The 15,224-nt window shown below is 40.2% G+C and overlaps 1 protein-coding gene across 2 annotated transcripts in view; it reads left to right on the top strand.

The window, feature by feature from the left end:
- atp2b1a (ATPase plasma membrane Ca2+ transporting 1a) overlaps positions 1-15,050 on the top strand; it is a 40,350-nt gene extending 25,300 nt beyond the window's left edge. The window contains exons 10-22 of one of the 2 annotated variants that reach the window (XM_039601005.1): positions 291-533; positions 634-875; positions 1,523-1,760; positions 3,150-3,329; positions 3,415-3,502; positions 3,671-3,777; positions 3,984-4,175; positions 4,636-4,849; positions 4,947-5,158; positions 5,278-5,385; positions 6,935-7,123; positions 7,762-7,851; positions 11,772-15,050. In XM_039601005.1, coding sequence (XP_039456939.1) covers positions 291-533; positions 634-875; positions 1,523-1,760; positions 3,150-3,329; positions 3,415-3,502; positions 3,671-3,777; positions 3,984-4,175; positions 4,636-4,849; positions 4,947-5,158; positions 5,278-5,385; positions 6,935-7,123; positions 7,762-7,851; positions 11,772-12,164 — 2,496 coding nt within the window. In that variant the 3' untranslated portion in view covers positions 12,165-15,050. The remainder of the gene's footprint in view (positions 1-290; positions 534-633; positions 876-1,522; positions 1,761-3,149; positions 3,330-3,414; positions 3,503-3,670; positions 3,778-3,983; positions 4,176-4,635; positions 4,850-4,946; positions 5,159-5,277; positions 5,386-6,934; positions 7,124-7,761; positions 7,852-11,771) is intronic. The other variant, XM_039601004.1, reaches the window with a different exon arrangement.
- The last annotated feature ends 174 nt before the right edge of the window (positions 15,051-15,224 follow it).

Genomic DNA, 15,224 nt, shown 5'->3' with positions numbered 1-15,224 from the left:
AGATCTCCTAGCCAAGTGACCTGTGCACAAAGTAACCACCTTACACTTTAGCCTATTAAAACTAGAAGATCAGGCTGCTAAGATCTGGTTAACAACTTGAGGATAGGGGATCATTACTTGGCTTTAGGGTATTATTTAGCCAATAGAGGGCTTTAGTTAATCAAGGAGTTATTCATTCAGTTGTAAAATCTCACCACATTTATTTCATGAAACAAAAATAAAATGTTTTCATTATATAAAATATAGCTTTCAGCATTGTCAGACTCTATTTTTTTTTTATCTTCCTACAGAAAATGATGAAGGATAACAATCTGGTGCGTCACTTGGACGCCTGTGAGACTATGGGAAATGCTACTGCCATCTGTTCTGACAAGACTGGTACACTCACCATGAACCGCATGACTGTGGTGCAGGCCTACATAGCTGAAAAGCACTACAAGAAGGTCCCTGAACCAGAGAACATCCCCTCCTCCACTTTAGACATCCTGATTCTGGGCATTGCAGTCAACTGCGCCTACACTACTAAGATCATGGTATGCTTGTAAAAAGCAGTGTACCTCTAAAATTGACTGTGTAGCACATTAACTTTGTCTTCACCTTTTTTTTTTTTTTTTTTTTTTTTTTTTCTTTTAGCCTCCAGAGAAAGAAGGGGGTCTGCCACGACAGGTGGGTAACAAGACCGAATGTGCCTTGCTCGGCTTTTCTACTGAGTTAAAACGCGACTACCAGGCTATCCGCAACGAGATTCCTGAAGAGAAACTCTACAAGGTCTACACCTTCAACTCAGTTCGCAAGTCTATGAGCACTGTGTTAAAGATGGCTGACGGCAGCTACCGTATGTTCAGCAAAGGAGCCTCAGAAATTCTCCTAAAAAAGTAAGAGACATTTTCATTTTTCATGTTCATTCACATGTTCTCTTTTTGTATGATTTGTTTTGTTTTTTGTTTTGTTTTTTTGGCTGGGGGATTGTATGGTTTAATATTATCCTCTTAGATAATAATTCCTCTATGATTTCTTTACTGAAGAAGCATGAAGTCACGGATGTCTGATCAGCTAAATGAAAGGTTGTTCCATAGCTCTTTTTCATACTTATTCGGCTGGCCAGACTTTGCTGTAAATGATATGTGTAATGGCTTAAGCAGCTAAGAAGTTCAAGTGCATCCCACCCAAGCCCCTTACGTTGTGACTTAAAAACAGGCACTGAGAAAATGAGCCGGTAACAGCTCTGTAAGCCTCTTAACCAAGCAGGCTTCTTTTTAACCCACAGAGGGCTTAGTGTGACTTCTTACTGCTGCAGCTCACCATTCAAATGCTTTGTCTTCTCCTCTTCTCTTACCCTTTTATCAAATCTAAATGACATTTTTTACATTTATGCATCTGTACCTATCTCCGTCTTTATCCATGTTTCTTAACTCCAAGCCACTAATGGCTTTCGTCTTTGGATGTTTCACCCACCTACACGTTCTTTTTCTTTCTTTTCCTTTACATTTATGGTTTAATGTATCGTCTTTACACACTGCAGGTGCTATAAAATCTTGACAGCTAATGGTGAGCCAAAGGTGTTCCGCCCACGGGACAGAGATGACATGGTTAAGAAAGTGATCGAGCCCATGGCCTCAGAGGGCTTGAGAACAATCTGCCTTGGATACAGAGATTTTCCTGCTTCTGATGGGGAGCCTGACTGGGACAATGAAAATGATATCCTCAGTGGACTAACCTGCATCTGTGTGGTTGGCATTGAAGATCCTGTTAGACCAGAGGTTAGTGGCTACACTAATGTTAGTGAGTTCATGCACAAACAGTTTCACTTGTATGATTGCTAGTAAGAAAACTCTTCAAAGGTAGAGTATTTATCTGCACTTCATTTGAAGGTCCATCTTTTGGCTTTGAGTCAGAACCCATTGCTTGACAAGCTGTTTACATGTGGCACATTGAACAACTTCACTAGTTCCAAGGTTGGACCCAAAATGAAGTATTTAGAATGCTTGTTGTTCAAACATGTATGAAGGAGAAACGGCTACACTGCAAGGTGGAGTGAAAAAATTTATTTGCTTCTTTGTTTTTTCTTTTTCAAATTGATAAGAGATGATCCATTCAATCCAGCATGATCTGAATATATTCGCTGGTACTGGCAGATTGCTGGACTTGGTGACACTATGGCTAGATGTGTCTATCATTAAGAAACCATAATTAGATCAAACATTAGAATACGTCAATTCTAGTTAGCTGACAGTTTTATGGAAACTGCTGTTTGCAGAGCTTGCACTCAATTTGTGGAACAACCATTTTAACTAAACTCAGCCACATCAATGACTCCATTTCAGGCGGTTTGGAAGCAACACAAAATAAATGATGGGTGAATGTAAACAGTAAAAACATTAGACCTAATGTAGCAGTCTATACTAGTTGAGGTGAATCTAGTTTCCAAAAATAAAGTATAAAGTATTTTTTTTTAAGCTTTATTTGTCAGTTGTCAGCTTTATTCATCCACTGGACTGTTGGGCGCATACACTTTTTTAAGTAAAGCAAAATAATATTTCTTTAAAGGGAGCACTTACTCCAGGAGGACCCATTTGTTATATTAATTTTATAATTTCCACATCTGTATGTACACAAGGGTTTTCTAGGATCTGAGTGACATAAATGTTTGTTATCAGGGTGTACCTGAGACTCTGTGCAGATGTCAGAGTACTCTCTAGTTTGCATGCAAACGTATCCATGCAACTTCTACACCTCAAAGGCACCATCTGTGCATTGCATCCTACAAGTAGACAAGAAAGCACAACTATGCTTCTGTGGTGTTTGCAGCTGTTTGTGGGTGTTGGTGAGGGAGTATAATCCTGGCCTGAAAAAGTTAGGTCATTTTCTTGCTAGATGCTTCACTGTCGCTCATTTCTGCCATTTTATGTACTGGACAGGTGTGCTGGGCTTGCTTGTAGGAAAGGATGAGGTTTGGAAATAATGTGATAAAGTCAGTTAGATGGGGATAGTTGGACATTTGTAATGGGGCCCTTCGTAAAATAATGAACCAATTTTTTTTAGTGCTTAAAATCCCAGATATATATAAATTTTAGTTGAACACTTAGATTGATAATCCCCAGTGATATTCAGTGATAATTTGCATTTCTTTTTCCTGTGCTTCCCTTCAGGTTCCAGATGCTATCAGGAAATGCCAGCGTGCTGGCATCACCGTGCGGATGGTGACTGGGGACAACATCAACACAGCTCGAGCCATCGCCACCAAGTGTGGCATCCTACAGCCTGGAGATGACTTCCTCTGCCTGGAGGGAAAAGAGTTCAATCGCAGGATACGGAATGAAAAGGGAGAGGTGGGCCACAGCAAAATAGTGTACCTCAGAGACTGTTGCAGATGTGCTATTTGGATTCTATTAGGGTTTTGTCTCATGTTTCTAGATTGAACAAGAACGCATTGACAAGATCTGGCCCAAACTTCGAGTATTGGCTCGCTCTTCCCCCACAGACAAACACACCTTAGTCAAAGGTAGTTATGTTTCTCTGGTATGGGTAAAAATGAAAAAAGTGAACTAACGTGTTTGTTTGTTTTCTTCTTTTGCTGCTAGCCTTTTTTTTCTTTTTTTTTTCTTTTTTTTTTTTTTTTTTTTAATGCTGTAATGGTTTTATTTTAAATTTTTACATTTTACTATTCTAGGTATTATTGACAGCACAGTGGCAGAACAGAGACAAGTAGTAGCAGTGACAGGAGATGGTACGAATGATGGTCCTGCCTTGAAAAAAGCAGATGTTGGCTTCGCCATGGTAAGTTACTCGTGTATAATTTCTTAAATAAGGTTTAATCAGAAATATAAATCGGGTCATTCTTAACATCAACATCTTGCTCAGTATCCCATGGTAACTCTGGCAGTCAACTAGAAGGAAGTCAGAATTTAGGCCACTTAATCATCTTGTTAAATATCTGGTGGATAGATGGAACAGATTCTTAATGATCATCTTGTTGTCTCCAGGGTATTGCTGGGACAGATGTTGCCAAGGAGGCATCTGACATCATTCTGACTGATGACAACTTTTCCAGCATCGTTAAAGCTGTCATGTGGGGTCGAAACGTCTATGACAGCATCTCCAAGTTCCTTCAGTTTCAGCTAACGGTCAATGTGGTGGCTGTCATTGTAGCATTTACAGGAGCGTGCATCACACAGGTTAGCACCCAGATATTGTAGGGGTTTTTTTTGTTTTTGTTTTACTTTTCTTCTTTATTGTGTGTGTGTGTAGAGTTATTTCACTGTTATGCTCTGAATAGAAACTGACTTGGTTCACTGTTGAAAGAGCTTAAGCAGAAGGAATGAAGATCCAGCAATAAACTGAGGAGAAATAAAGGCTTTATGTATAACTTTTGGAAATCTGGAAATGTGTCCTTGTGGAAATGTAACAGTATCCAAGAGCAGCTTACCTGGCTCTCATGTCTTTGTTCATTATAAAAAAGATTTGTTTGTTTCCTACCTGCCATCAATCTTACACCTCATAACAAAATATGTACTCCTCAGTGCAGTCACTGCTCCAGCTCATAAATGCGTAATTTGGTTCGTGGCGATCGAAATGTGTTTAATAGATGATCTGAATTTCCATAACCTAATTTGGCGACTCACTCTCTTGCACTAGGACTCTCCACTGAAAGCTGTACAGATGTTGTGGGTCAACTTGATCATGGACACTTTTGCTTCACTAGCTCTGGCCACAGAGCCCCCTACAGAAGCCCTGCTGCTAAGGAAGCCATACGGCCGCAACAAACCTCTAATCTCCCGCACCATGATGAAGAACATCCTGGGTCATGGAGTTTATCAGCTAGTCATCATTTTTACATTGCTCTTTGCTGGTAAGGGTTTCGTATCTGAAGATGTTCTCTGTACCCTGCACTGTTATCCAAGATTTTCTTTTTCTTGACCAGGATATTTTTTTTCCCCCCTCTGTAGGAGAGAAATTGTTGGACATTGACAGTGGCAGGAATGCACCCCTCCATGCCCCACCCTCAGAACACTACACCATTGTCTTCAATACCTTTGTCATGATGCAGCTTTTCAATGAGATCAATGCCCGTAAGATCCACGGTGAAAGGAATGTCTTTGAAGGCATCTTCAACAACCCAATCTTCTGTAGTATTGTCTTGGGTACCTTTATTATTCAGGTACAGTAGACTACAGACTTATCTGAAGCATCAGTCTGCACAGGTGAAATCTAAGATTTTACGCTTTGATTAAGTCTCCCTCTCTTGCTCCTTTTTTTTTTTTTTTTTTTTCCCCATAGATTGTTATTGTGCAGTTTGGAGGGAAGCCATTCAGCTGCGTGGCTCTGACGATTGACCAGTGGCTGTGGTGTACTTTCTTAGGCTTCAGCTCTCTTCTGTGGGGACAGGTATGAAAGTACAGCTGAGCTTTACCTTTGGTTGGCAAGATACAGAAATGCGGTATTACACTGCCCCCATGTGTCAGCTCTAATCTAGTAGGTACAGGGTGTTGTCAGAGACGTGTAAGAGTACATTATGTCCCACTGCTGTGAAGAGACTAGTAATAGATTTATTTATTTTTTTTTTTTTGGTAGCCACCACAAACACATGTGGTCATCAAAGTTATTCAATTTTATTATTTTTAATTTGACCTTTAAGGGGATTATTAAAGATATATTTCTTTTGTAGTTGTTTCAATTTTGAAAAGTTATTTAAATGTAGTAAAATATTAGTAGTTCAATGGTATATGTTTTAAAATATAAATATTATACTTTTTGAGTTCGTTGCCTTTTATACTTGAGTTGAAAAATTTAGTTTTTTTTTTTTTTTTTTTTTTTTTTTTTCTAGGGATTGAAGGGTGAGATCCCTCACTGCAGTTTATAGTAATGACTGGAGGTTCATAATGAATGTTTAATGTTTTTCTGTTTCACATCTATCCAGGGCAGCACATATATTACTATCACTCTTGCCAGCTTTACATAAATGGGACTACACCAAGTCCTATAAAAGCACATAGCTGAGAGCTGAGGAACTGAATTGAATAAGTACCAAGATGACTGGTTCCAAAGCAGCGATTGCTCTGTTCTTTTCCTTAAAGGCCGGCCGGTCCCCTAAATAGACACTGACAACATGTGTTCACACACCTGTTGGTGCATAGAGTTCAGCAGTCTTCAATTCTAGGCTGCATGACACAGCCGACAGGGATCTTTTGGCACATCGGTAGATGTAATGCACCCTCAGTATCTTAAAAGCTGAAGACCCAGAGAATTACATATTTTTGAAAATACATATTTATGAGAAACCCTTAGTGTTACTAGGCTGTACAGTTACAGTTAATATGGGTAACATTACCATAAGCTTGTTTTGGCTGCTGTCTTTTTAATAAGGGGTTGCCGTACTGGATGGATCCACATATTCTATTTGCCACAGATTTTTACACCAGATGGATTTGTCTCCTTCCAGTGTTTTGTATATTAGCCAAACAGTGTGGAACCCTCATACTGGATTGTATTCCCACAGGCCAGAGCAATGATTGATGTCCAGAGCAATGTGGGGGGTTTTGTTTTTTGTTATTTTTTGTTTTGTCTGATAACTTCTAATTATGACATTGTGTGATTTAAAATCACCAGACTTGTGTCTGACTCATCTGCATTCCACTCTGTGATCTTTGTGCCTAGTAATTGAGGAGTGAAGTTTCTGCCTTCTTGTTAAATTGACTGAACAGCATCTGCATGTGATCATGTGCAAGGATCCTCCTGTTCATCAGCAGTGGGAGGGGCTTGCAGCCCAAGAGCAAACCGCATGTTATTGAACTGGCCATCAAATTTTCATGGTCACTGTCCGCTTAATGTCGGTGATGAACTTAATCATGGCTTGTTCTGCCGTGATAAACTGCACAGGGGACTAAAAGTTTATCAGGAGTCACAGTTGCTCACTTATATCCTCATTGTCTTCCAGGTTATCTCTTCAATACCCACCAGCCGCTTAAAATTCTTGAAAACAGCAGGCCACGGCACCCAAAAAGAGGAGATCCCAGATGAGGAGTTGGAGGAGCTGGAGGACATGGATGAGATCGACCATGCTGAACGGGAGCTTCGTCGAGGCCAGATCCTGTGGTTCCGAGGCCTCAATCGCATCCAAACTCAGGTGACAAGTCTACGCAGTTTCACATGCAGCACTCACCACCACACCCCAACACCAAGGGAATCAAAAGCCATAAACCCTTTAACTCTCTACTGCTCTTCCAGCTTAAAATCTATTTTGTCCTTTCTCTTGGCGTTCGTAAAGAATGGCTTGTGCCCTAAAAAAAAAGCCTTTCTCTAATTTCTCTGTTCTGCTTCTGAGCTAAAGCAGGGTCCTATGCCTATGTTTTTGTTTTTTATTTGACTCAGTCTGACTCTATCTGCTAAAACTAGTTTGAAGGTACTGATGATAAGCAAGTGAACTGGATTGGATGGACAGCACGATAGAACAGCTGAATGTTCAAAGAGTATTGGCATGGCTATAGCTGGAAGTATGGAAGGAATCTGCAGAGAAAAGAGTGAAAGTGAGGTCAGATTTTTGGAGTAAGAGCTCCCTCCGATCAGTGCCTTTAAACCCAACCGTTCCCCTTTTTCCTCTCTTTTAATTATAATGTCTAAATCCAATTTCAAAGTGCCATTTTTTTCTTATGGTTACTGGTGCCTTTTCTTTATTTTTCTCTCTTTTCTCTCTCTCCTCTGGCTGTGTTGTGTTTTTATTTCCTCTGGGCTTTTTCTCCTGTCACGCTGTCTGATTCTTTGCAGATGGATGTAGTGAGTGCGTTCCAGAGTGGAACTTCCTTTCAGGGGGCTCTAAGGCGGCAGGCCTCCAACTCCAGCCAACAACAGCACGATGTAACCAATGTTTCTAGCCCTACACATGTAGCCTTTTCTACTACTACCACTTCTGCCACTGCCGCCAACACCGCTTCTGCCACTGTGGGGTGTGAGTGCGTGTTCTCCTCTAGTGCATGAGACTTTTATTTCTTCTTCTAACATCTTCCTTCTCCACTCTTTTTCTCACCTAACGTTGACACTTTTACTCTCTCATGCTTCTCCTAATGTTCTCCCCTGTATTCTTAAAAAAAAAAAAAAAAAGACCTCAAAACCACATCTTCCATATTGCTTCGATAACACTGCTCTATATATATGTACCTTGTAACCAGGTCGCTTCTACTGTCAAGGTGTTATCTCTGTGTCATCATGTTTTCTGTTCTGCTTCTGCTTTGGTCTCAGAAATGAACAAGGTTTACTGTTATTTCGGGGGGGTGATGTGTATTTACTATGATTTTAAAAAACCAAAAAAACCAAGTTATATTCTGGGTTGACAGTCTCCAGGTTTGTCTGCAGCTGCCTCAGTCTGCCTTGTGCCTCTGTAGCACTCATGGTTCTTTGTCGCAGCTCTCTAGTCCCTAGCCAGGTAAATGTTTTGAGTATATGCCCATGATCACGGTCTAAAAGAGTAGACACGAACTGAATGTCAGTGGTAAAAATAAGACCTTAGCTTTTCCAGAAGAAGAAATGGTTTGCCACAATAGCATCAAGTGGTAATAAGTTGTAATTTAATGGTGTCTTTGGATGCACTGCCTTTTAACATCACGCTATTCATCCGCTCACATAGGAAGGTCACTGTGCCGAGACTGGATTTGGTCATTTGATGGTGGTGTTTCCAAACTCCTTCCTTTTGACCCTGTGCCTGCTGACAGTGACACTTTGGGTTTTTTTCTCTTTCAGAGCTTAAAGACAGACCACCTGACGAGCAGTGAATTTTAAATGTTTTACAGATGTCACAATAAGAGTAAAATGGAATAAATGACTGTGCTCTTGAATGTAAACTTGTGGGCTTTTTCTCAGGCACATCAACAGCAGAGCCGATGTTGTTTTCGCCACTGCAATATTGACAAATCATGCAGCGCTGCAGTAACATTTAGTTCTATTTTAGGTGCGACTTCTTCAGATCTCTGGACCTGACACTTCTGGGTGCTTGTGGGCATGGATTCTTCATTATTAACCTAATATTTTCCTTTCAGGTTTCCTTAAAATATTTGGACATTTTTTCTGTATGTGAAAGCTTGTTTGTTGGCAATATGTGTCCAAAGGGCAGGTTGCTGCCAAAATGACCTAAAAACAATGAATACCACTGACTCCCCACGTATTCTTCTTTAGATTCTGTGAAATGTGTCATGGGCTATACTCAAAGGTTTACTACCATTGAACACAAGGTAGCGCCGCGCTCTGCATGGGTTCAAAGTCTCTGGTCTCGTTTGTGAGTTTTCTCTCTTTGTGCTGTTTTTGACATGTATACCAGCTTGTAGACATGCTTGGCTGCTGCAGCTTTCTTTCTTTTTTTTTCTTTTTCTTTTTTTTTTTTAACTCCACAAGCATAAGCTATAACTGACCACCCCTCTTTTTGTCTTTCTGTCTCTCCCCTCTTTCTGCCTCTCATTCTCAGCCTTTACTTTGTCTCACTCTCTCTTTCTGTCTCTCTTCCACTCCTTTCTTTTCTCACTCTCTTTGTCTCCATCTGTCCTTTTCTCCAGCTGTCTTTACTTTTTGATCAGCATGCCCAACAACAGTAATTTCTTGTGTCCAGCTTCTATCCCTTATTTTCTCTTTGGGTGTGTTCTTGTAGAAAGAACACCATTTCCCTCATTTCATTTATTTATTTTTTTGGTTCCCTTTTGCATTTTAATTAATCAGACACAGGCCTCTACCAAGTGTTTTGTGAAATACTAATACAAAAAACACATTGCATCAAGTTTGACACTGGTTTGTACTCTCCCTGAGATATTGACCAATTTCCTGAAGTTGCTTTTTAATTACTCTTAAGACTAGTTTCAGGTTTTGTCTCCAACACATTTAGGTTTTCTGTCTCTCAGAAATTCTTTAATATTCAACCAGCATTCGATTTGCACACACTTCGCACATCTGATCACTCCAGCCCATCAGATTGCAATCAAAGCCTTTTATGGAACAGTGATGGCTTGAAGCGTTATGTTTTCATTCTCTCCTCTCCTTCTGTACCAAATAGGGGATAAAGATTAAATCACTGTGCAATTGCGAAATAAAATGCAGTACTTCATATGGCAGCTTGGAGGCTGGCTCAAAAAACAAGTGAATGCACATAGAGTTTATGAACAATGCCCAACTTTAGAGAAGAAACAAACATGTTAAGAAGCTGGTACTAAGACCAGATTTGAACTGTTCTCCCTGTCACAGTAACTGTACGAGGGAGTTTACCATTGTTAGGCTGGTTTGAGTGTGCTTTATGCATAACCTGGCCAATATTAAAGTTATTGGCTGACACCAAAATCTGCGTTTGTGCAGTTATCTCAAAAAAGTCTTTCTGTTAGTGGAATTTTATTAGCACCAGTTAACAGGCATCTGATCTGTGCAATGCATCCACACGGTCTATAGATGGTGCTGATGTAGCTGGGTTGTTTAGCTTATACCGTGCCACTTCACCCTCTCCTTTCCTTACTTCTGACTTCACAAAACAAGATTTGATCCCAAACAAGGCTCCAAAATCCAGCTCCCCATCAAGTGCATACAACTGTCCTAATTCATTAGCTTAATTACATTGTACCTGTTACTGACCATAGTAGCTGTACCATAGTAAGTGTGTGTATAAAGTGCATGCAGAAGTACACACAGTATTTACACAATACATGTTGCTGGAAGTGGGAAATATATTCCCTGGGTTCCCTTATCTTTCCTCCTGTGTGCAGAGCTGCACATATGGGACTCAAGGGTTCTGAGTCACCAGGCAATTAGCATTGTAGCAGGAGGATAGTGGAGTGCAACATTAAACACAGGCACCCACACAGGCCACAGCAGCCACCGGATATAACAACTTTCCTGATGGAAACTCTGAAACAGTACTCCTTATGTACAGTCTGCGGTCTGTGCATACATCTGTGTTTGTAATTTAAAGCAGTATCTCTGGAACGCTTCAAATTGAAATGCCTGCAATACCAATAATAACAGGTGTAAGTTCTGGAGCGGTGAGTTGTATAGCTTACAGCATTGCTGTTTACATGTCACTGTCCCTCCTGGGCTTCTAGAGGGTGAACTGCCAAAAATCCAAATTCCACTTGGATACAGGACACCACCTGGAAGATTTTCCTAAACTGTCATTAATCTGCACTTTTGCAGCAATTCACAGTGCTGCTTACATTAAAAACCCCACTTTTCTTGCAGCGTATAAAGTTGAGACCATTATTTACATTTTCTCGTGTACTGAATTGGCGATATTAATCTTTAGTCTTCACCTAGTAAGCGTGTTCCAAGTCTCCAGACAGTGCTTGATTCATGATTTGTGTGTTTATGTATGTTAGCCATGATTAGGCCTAAAATTCAGCCATGCCACGTTACATTTATTTTATATAAATTTTGATTTTTAGTTTTGGGGTATTTTTACATTCACTGAGAGACAGAAATGAAATAATATTGGCTGCTCCTGTTTATACATTGAAATACAACTAGAACCGTAGATGATGGTTGGAGACAACTATTCATTACCAGATTAGTATAAAAATTTACTACTAGAAATAACAGCACACCTGCACGTTTCTCTGGGAGCCCCCCCCCCCCTCACAGATTTCTGGTTTTGAAGCACCTAAAAACTCACCTATTCTGGCCCAGTAAAACCTAAATCCGTGGTTTTTATCTGTGGTGTTTTCCAGGTTTTAAAATAAAACGGCGCACTCTTATCATTACTGAATGTGACTAAATACGTGCCTTTCCTGCTCCCTGTCCCTTCTCCTTCCCTCCAGATCCGAGTGGTGAAGGCATTCCGCAGCTCCATCTCCCTCTATGAGGGGCTGGAGAAGCCAGAGTCGCGATCATCCATCCACAACTTTATGACCCACCCCGAATTTCGGATAGAGGACTCTGAGCCCCATATCCCCCTCATAGATGACACAGACGCGGAGGACGATGCTCCCACCAAGCGCAATTCGGCCAGCCCGCGCAACGCTACCCCCACACCGCCCTCACCCACACCTTCGCCTGCCACCACCGTTGCCCCCACCACGCCAGTCTCTCCCTCCCCGAACCAGAACAATAACGCTGTGGAGAGCAGTAACCACCTCCTCCCCGAGGGCCCCAAGTCAGGAACCCCCTCAGCCCCAGGGAGCCCACTACACAGCCTGGAAACCTCGCTTTGATCTGACCCAGCTCCACACGTCACCACCTCTTTTCTACCCGCCACCAAGGAGCTCAACTCAGACAAATCGAACGGACACTAGGAGCGTCGAGACGAAGGGTTAGACGGAGAGCGGCGTCTTGTGTGAGCTTGGCTTGGGTTGGACTTAAAGAACAGCAAACATTCAGAGGAATGTACGGCTTGGTGTGGATTCTTTGGTCTTCTTTTATTTTTGGTTCTTATTAATATCCCACTGCAACACAAGGACTCTGTCTTCACCCCTCCCTCCTTGGTAACACTTGTTTTTCTCGGTAACAAGGGGTGATTATAAACTCAGATTGAAAGTGACCTGTTTTTATTATTATATTATATTTTAATTGAGAAGGGGAGGTGCTCCTCCTGGCTTGAAGATCGTCTGTAAGAATTATGAACGAACCTTTAGCTTCTCTTTTATCTGAATGGTGTTGTATATTTATCTCTTTGGCCCTTGCTCATTTTGAAACTTATTTCTGCTCCATCGGCTGTTAATATTTTGAGTTATTTATGTTTTTGGAGGGAAAAAAAAGCAGGTCTGTTTACAAAGTTTGTAGATACTTTTTTTCTGTTTGTAGGCAAAAGAGCTTCCTGATGTATGATGCAGAAAACTGGGACAGATTAAGAAACGAATGAGAGGATTATTTCAGATACTGCTGTATTTTCAGGAAAAAAGGGGTGTTTCTATTGAAACTTAACTATTTTTGCCTGCAAGTTTTATTTGTTATATATTTGTAGATAAATATAGAACCTTCTAGCCAAACCGATAAACACTAAGGCTTGTATAGAGAAAAAAAAAAAGAGGTCCATCTGACGAGGTGTTTTCACAGGAGACGGGACGGGAAAGATAATTAAGGCCTCTTGTCCACTAACATCGCTATAAATATTTAACTTCTTCCATTTCTTCGCTAGTTTTCATGTGCACAAAACCTTCTGGAGTTCTGGATTCTCTTTTTCAGTCATTATGTTGTGTTCAGGAATTTCCACATGTTGAAAGGTTCAGTTATTTAAAGGGAGTTTAGAAAATAATCCCAGGCCCTTATTTATCATGCCGAAAGCTGGGAGGAGGAAACAAAGTCTTACCTCAGAGTCAGATAAGAGGTCCTTTATGAAGCCGCTTAACCGTAAAGTAGGAGTTCTTCTTTTCGCTTTGGAACCATAAAATTAAAATCTCTTCTTTTAGCTGGTATGTTGCACTCAGAAGCGTAGATTAATTTGACGAAGGCCTTGTGGGTGCGTTAACGCTAAAACATGTTCTTGCCAAAAGCACTAAAATGACTTTGATCAACTTTTTCTTTTTTTTCCCTATTTTTTTTATGACCGCTGCAGTTCAAACTAGCGCTGTATTATCTACTGAACGAGTGCGTCTATTTCTCAGTAAGACCTTCACATAGGCTAAACATCAGTGTGCCTTGGCTTCAGTAATAATTTAGACAATCTTGGTCCCATCATTTATCGCCTTCAGGAGACTCCTTTTGGGCGGGAGAAAAAAAGACCACCACAGCTAAAAGCAGGACCAAATCATCCTCCGTCTAACACGTGGGGACAGCAGAGACTGATTTCCTCCCTCCGGATGCTTGATAAATACGGACACTGGTCTTTTTCTTTCTTTTTTTTTTTTTTTCTTTTTTTTTTCCCCTAAATGGTGCATTTTCTTTATATATTTGAATTTTCTCAGCCCCCCTCCCACTCCCCGCCAATGTAGAATACTGACATTTGTTTACTCAGGCATAGAAAAAGTATTTAATTTAAATGAGAGGGGAAAAAACCCTTTTGCTTCTGAGCTTGTGTATTTAGATAGCAAAAACATCATCTTTGGTCAAAAACAAAGTGAACCATTTCTCATATTTCATTCTCTTTACGCTTTAGGAAAATATTAATTTTATTCCTCTGATTATTTCTGGTTTGTTGGCATTTTAAAAAATTGAAATCCACCAACAACCACCACCCTATTCAGAAGACTCCTTTAAACCATTATTAATAACAAACGTTGCTGCATTTGGTTTGTTTGTAAAACTATTTTTGACACCTGATGTACTGGAAACGCTAAAGAATTCGACATTTGTGCATTTTTCAAGAATAAAAGCCGAGGCATACACTGGTATCTATCTGCACAGGGTACTTATTTCATAACGTTCCTTTGGGGAAAAAGAATTTTGATACAAATCGTAATAAAATTGTACCTTTGTATTTTTATGACAATGCTGATGATACCTTTCATCGTACCTAACAAATTTTGGATGATTTGACACCAATCGTGTTCTATGGGGAACGGGGGTTTTGGCCACTAAAATGTTTTGGGATTTTTTTGTTGTTGTTTTTTTTTTTTTTTTTTTTTTTTTTTTGTTCTGGAAGATTCATCTCAGGGTGCAAATGATGTGAAAGAGAACAGGCCTCTCTTTAGTTTGCATATTAGAACATGCTTAAATGTTTGGGATGGTGCTTGCCAACCCCACACACACGGGATAAACTCGGGCAGCGGGCTGCAGATTTTTCCTGCAGCCGTCTGGCCGGCTTCACCTGAAGGGCCGCGGACAGGGAAGTGGAAGGTAGAAATGTAAAGTCATAAATGGTTTGTTTTCCTTGTTTTACAGACGACAAAATAGCAGCTAGGATTGAGAGTGAGAAATTGGAAAAAAGCGAGAGGAATCCATGTGAGGAGTTTGTTCTGTAGCTTCTTCCTGTAAAGGGAATGAATGTTTTTTCCATCTGTTTTATGGATTATTATTTTTTTATCTTTTAACATTTGGAAATAAAAGTACTTCATGTCTGTTTTATCTTGAGCATTTTAAATGGATATCGTGATTGGATTTACATTTGAAACTTGTCGAGTAATGTGTATGGTTTTTAAAAATAAAAAATGTATTTAGCCTAACTGCAGGGCCATGTTTGTCATTTATCATGCAGTGTTTCACCATTTTGCAGTTCTCAAATGTGGACTTCGCTGTTTTGAAAATCATCATCCCTCAGGATGGCAGGAAAACACTTTGTAGAATGTCTGTTTTTCATCTAGTTGATTTTTCTCATAATAAGACAGATCTTATTTTTT

The sequence above is a fragment of the Oreochromis aureus genome, linkage group 17, assembly GCF_013358895.1.
Source record: "Oreochromis aureus strain Israel breed Guangdong linkage group 17, ZZ_aureus, whole genome shotgun sequence".
NCBI classification, from domain to species: domain Eukaryota; kingdom Metazoa; phylum Chordata; class Actinopteri; order Cichliformes; family Cichlidae; genus Oreochromis; species Oreochromis aureus.
This window is presented reverse-complemented; position numbering and strand designations above follow the sequence as displayed.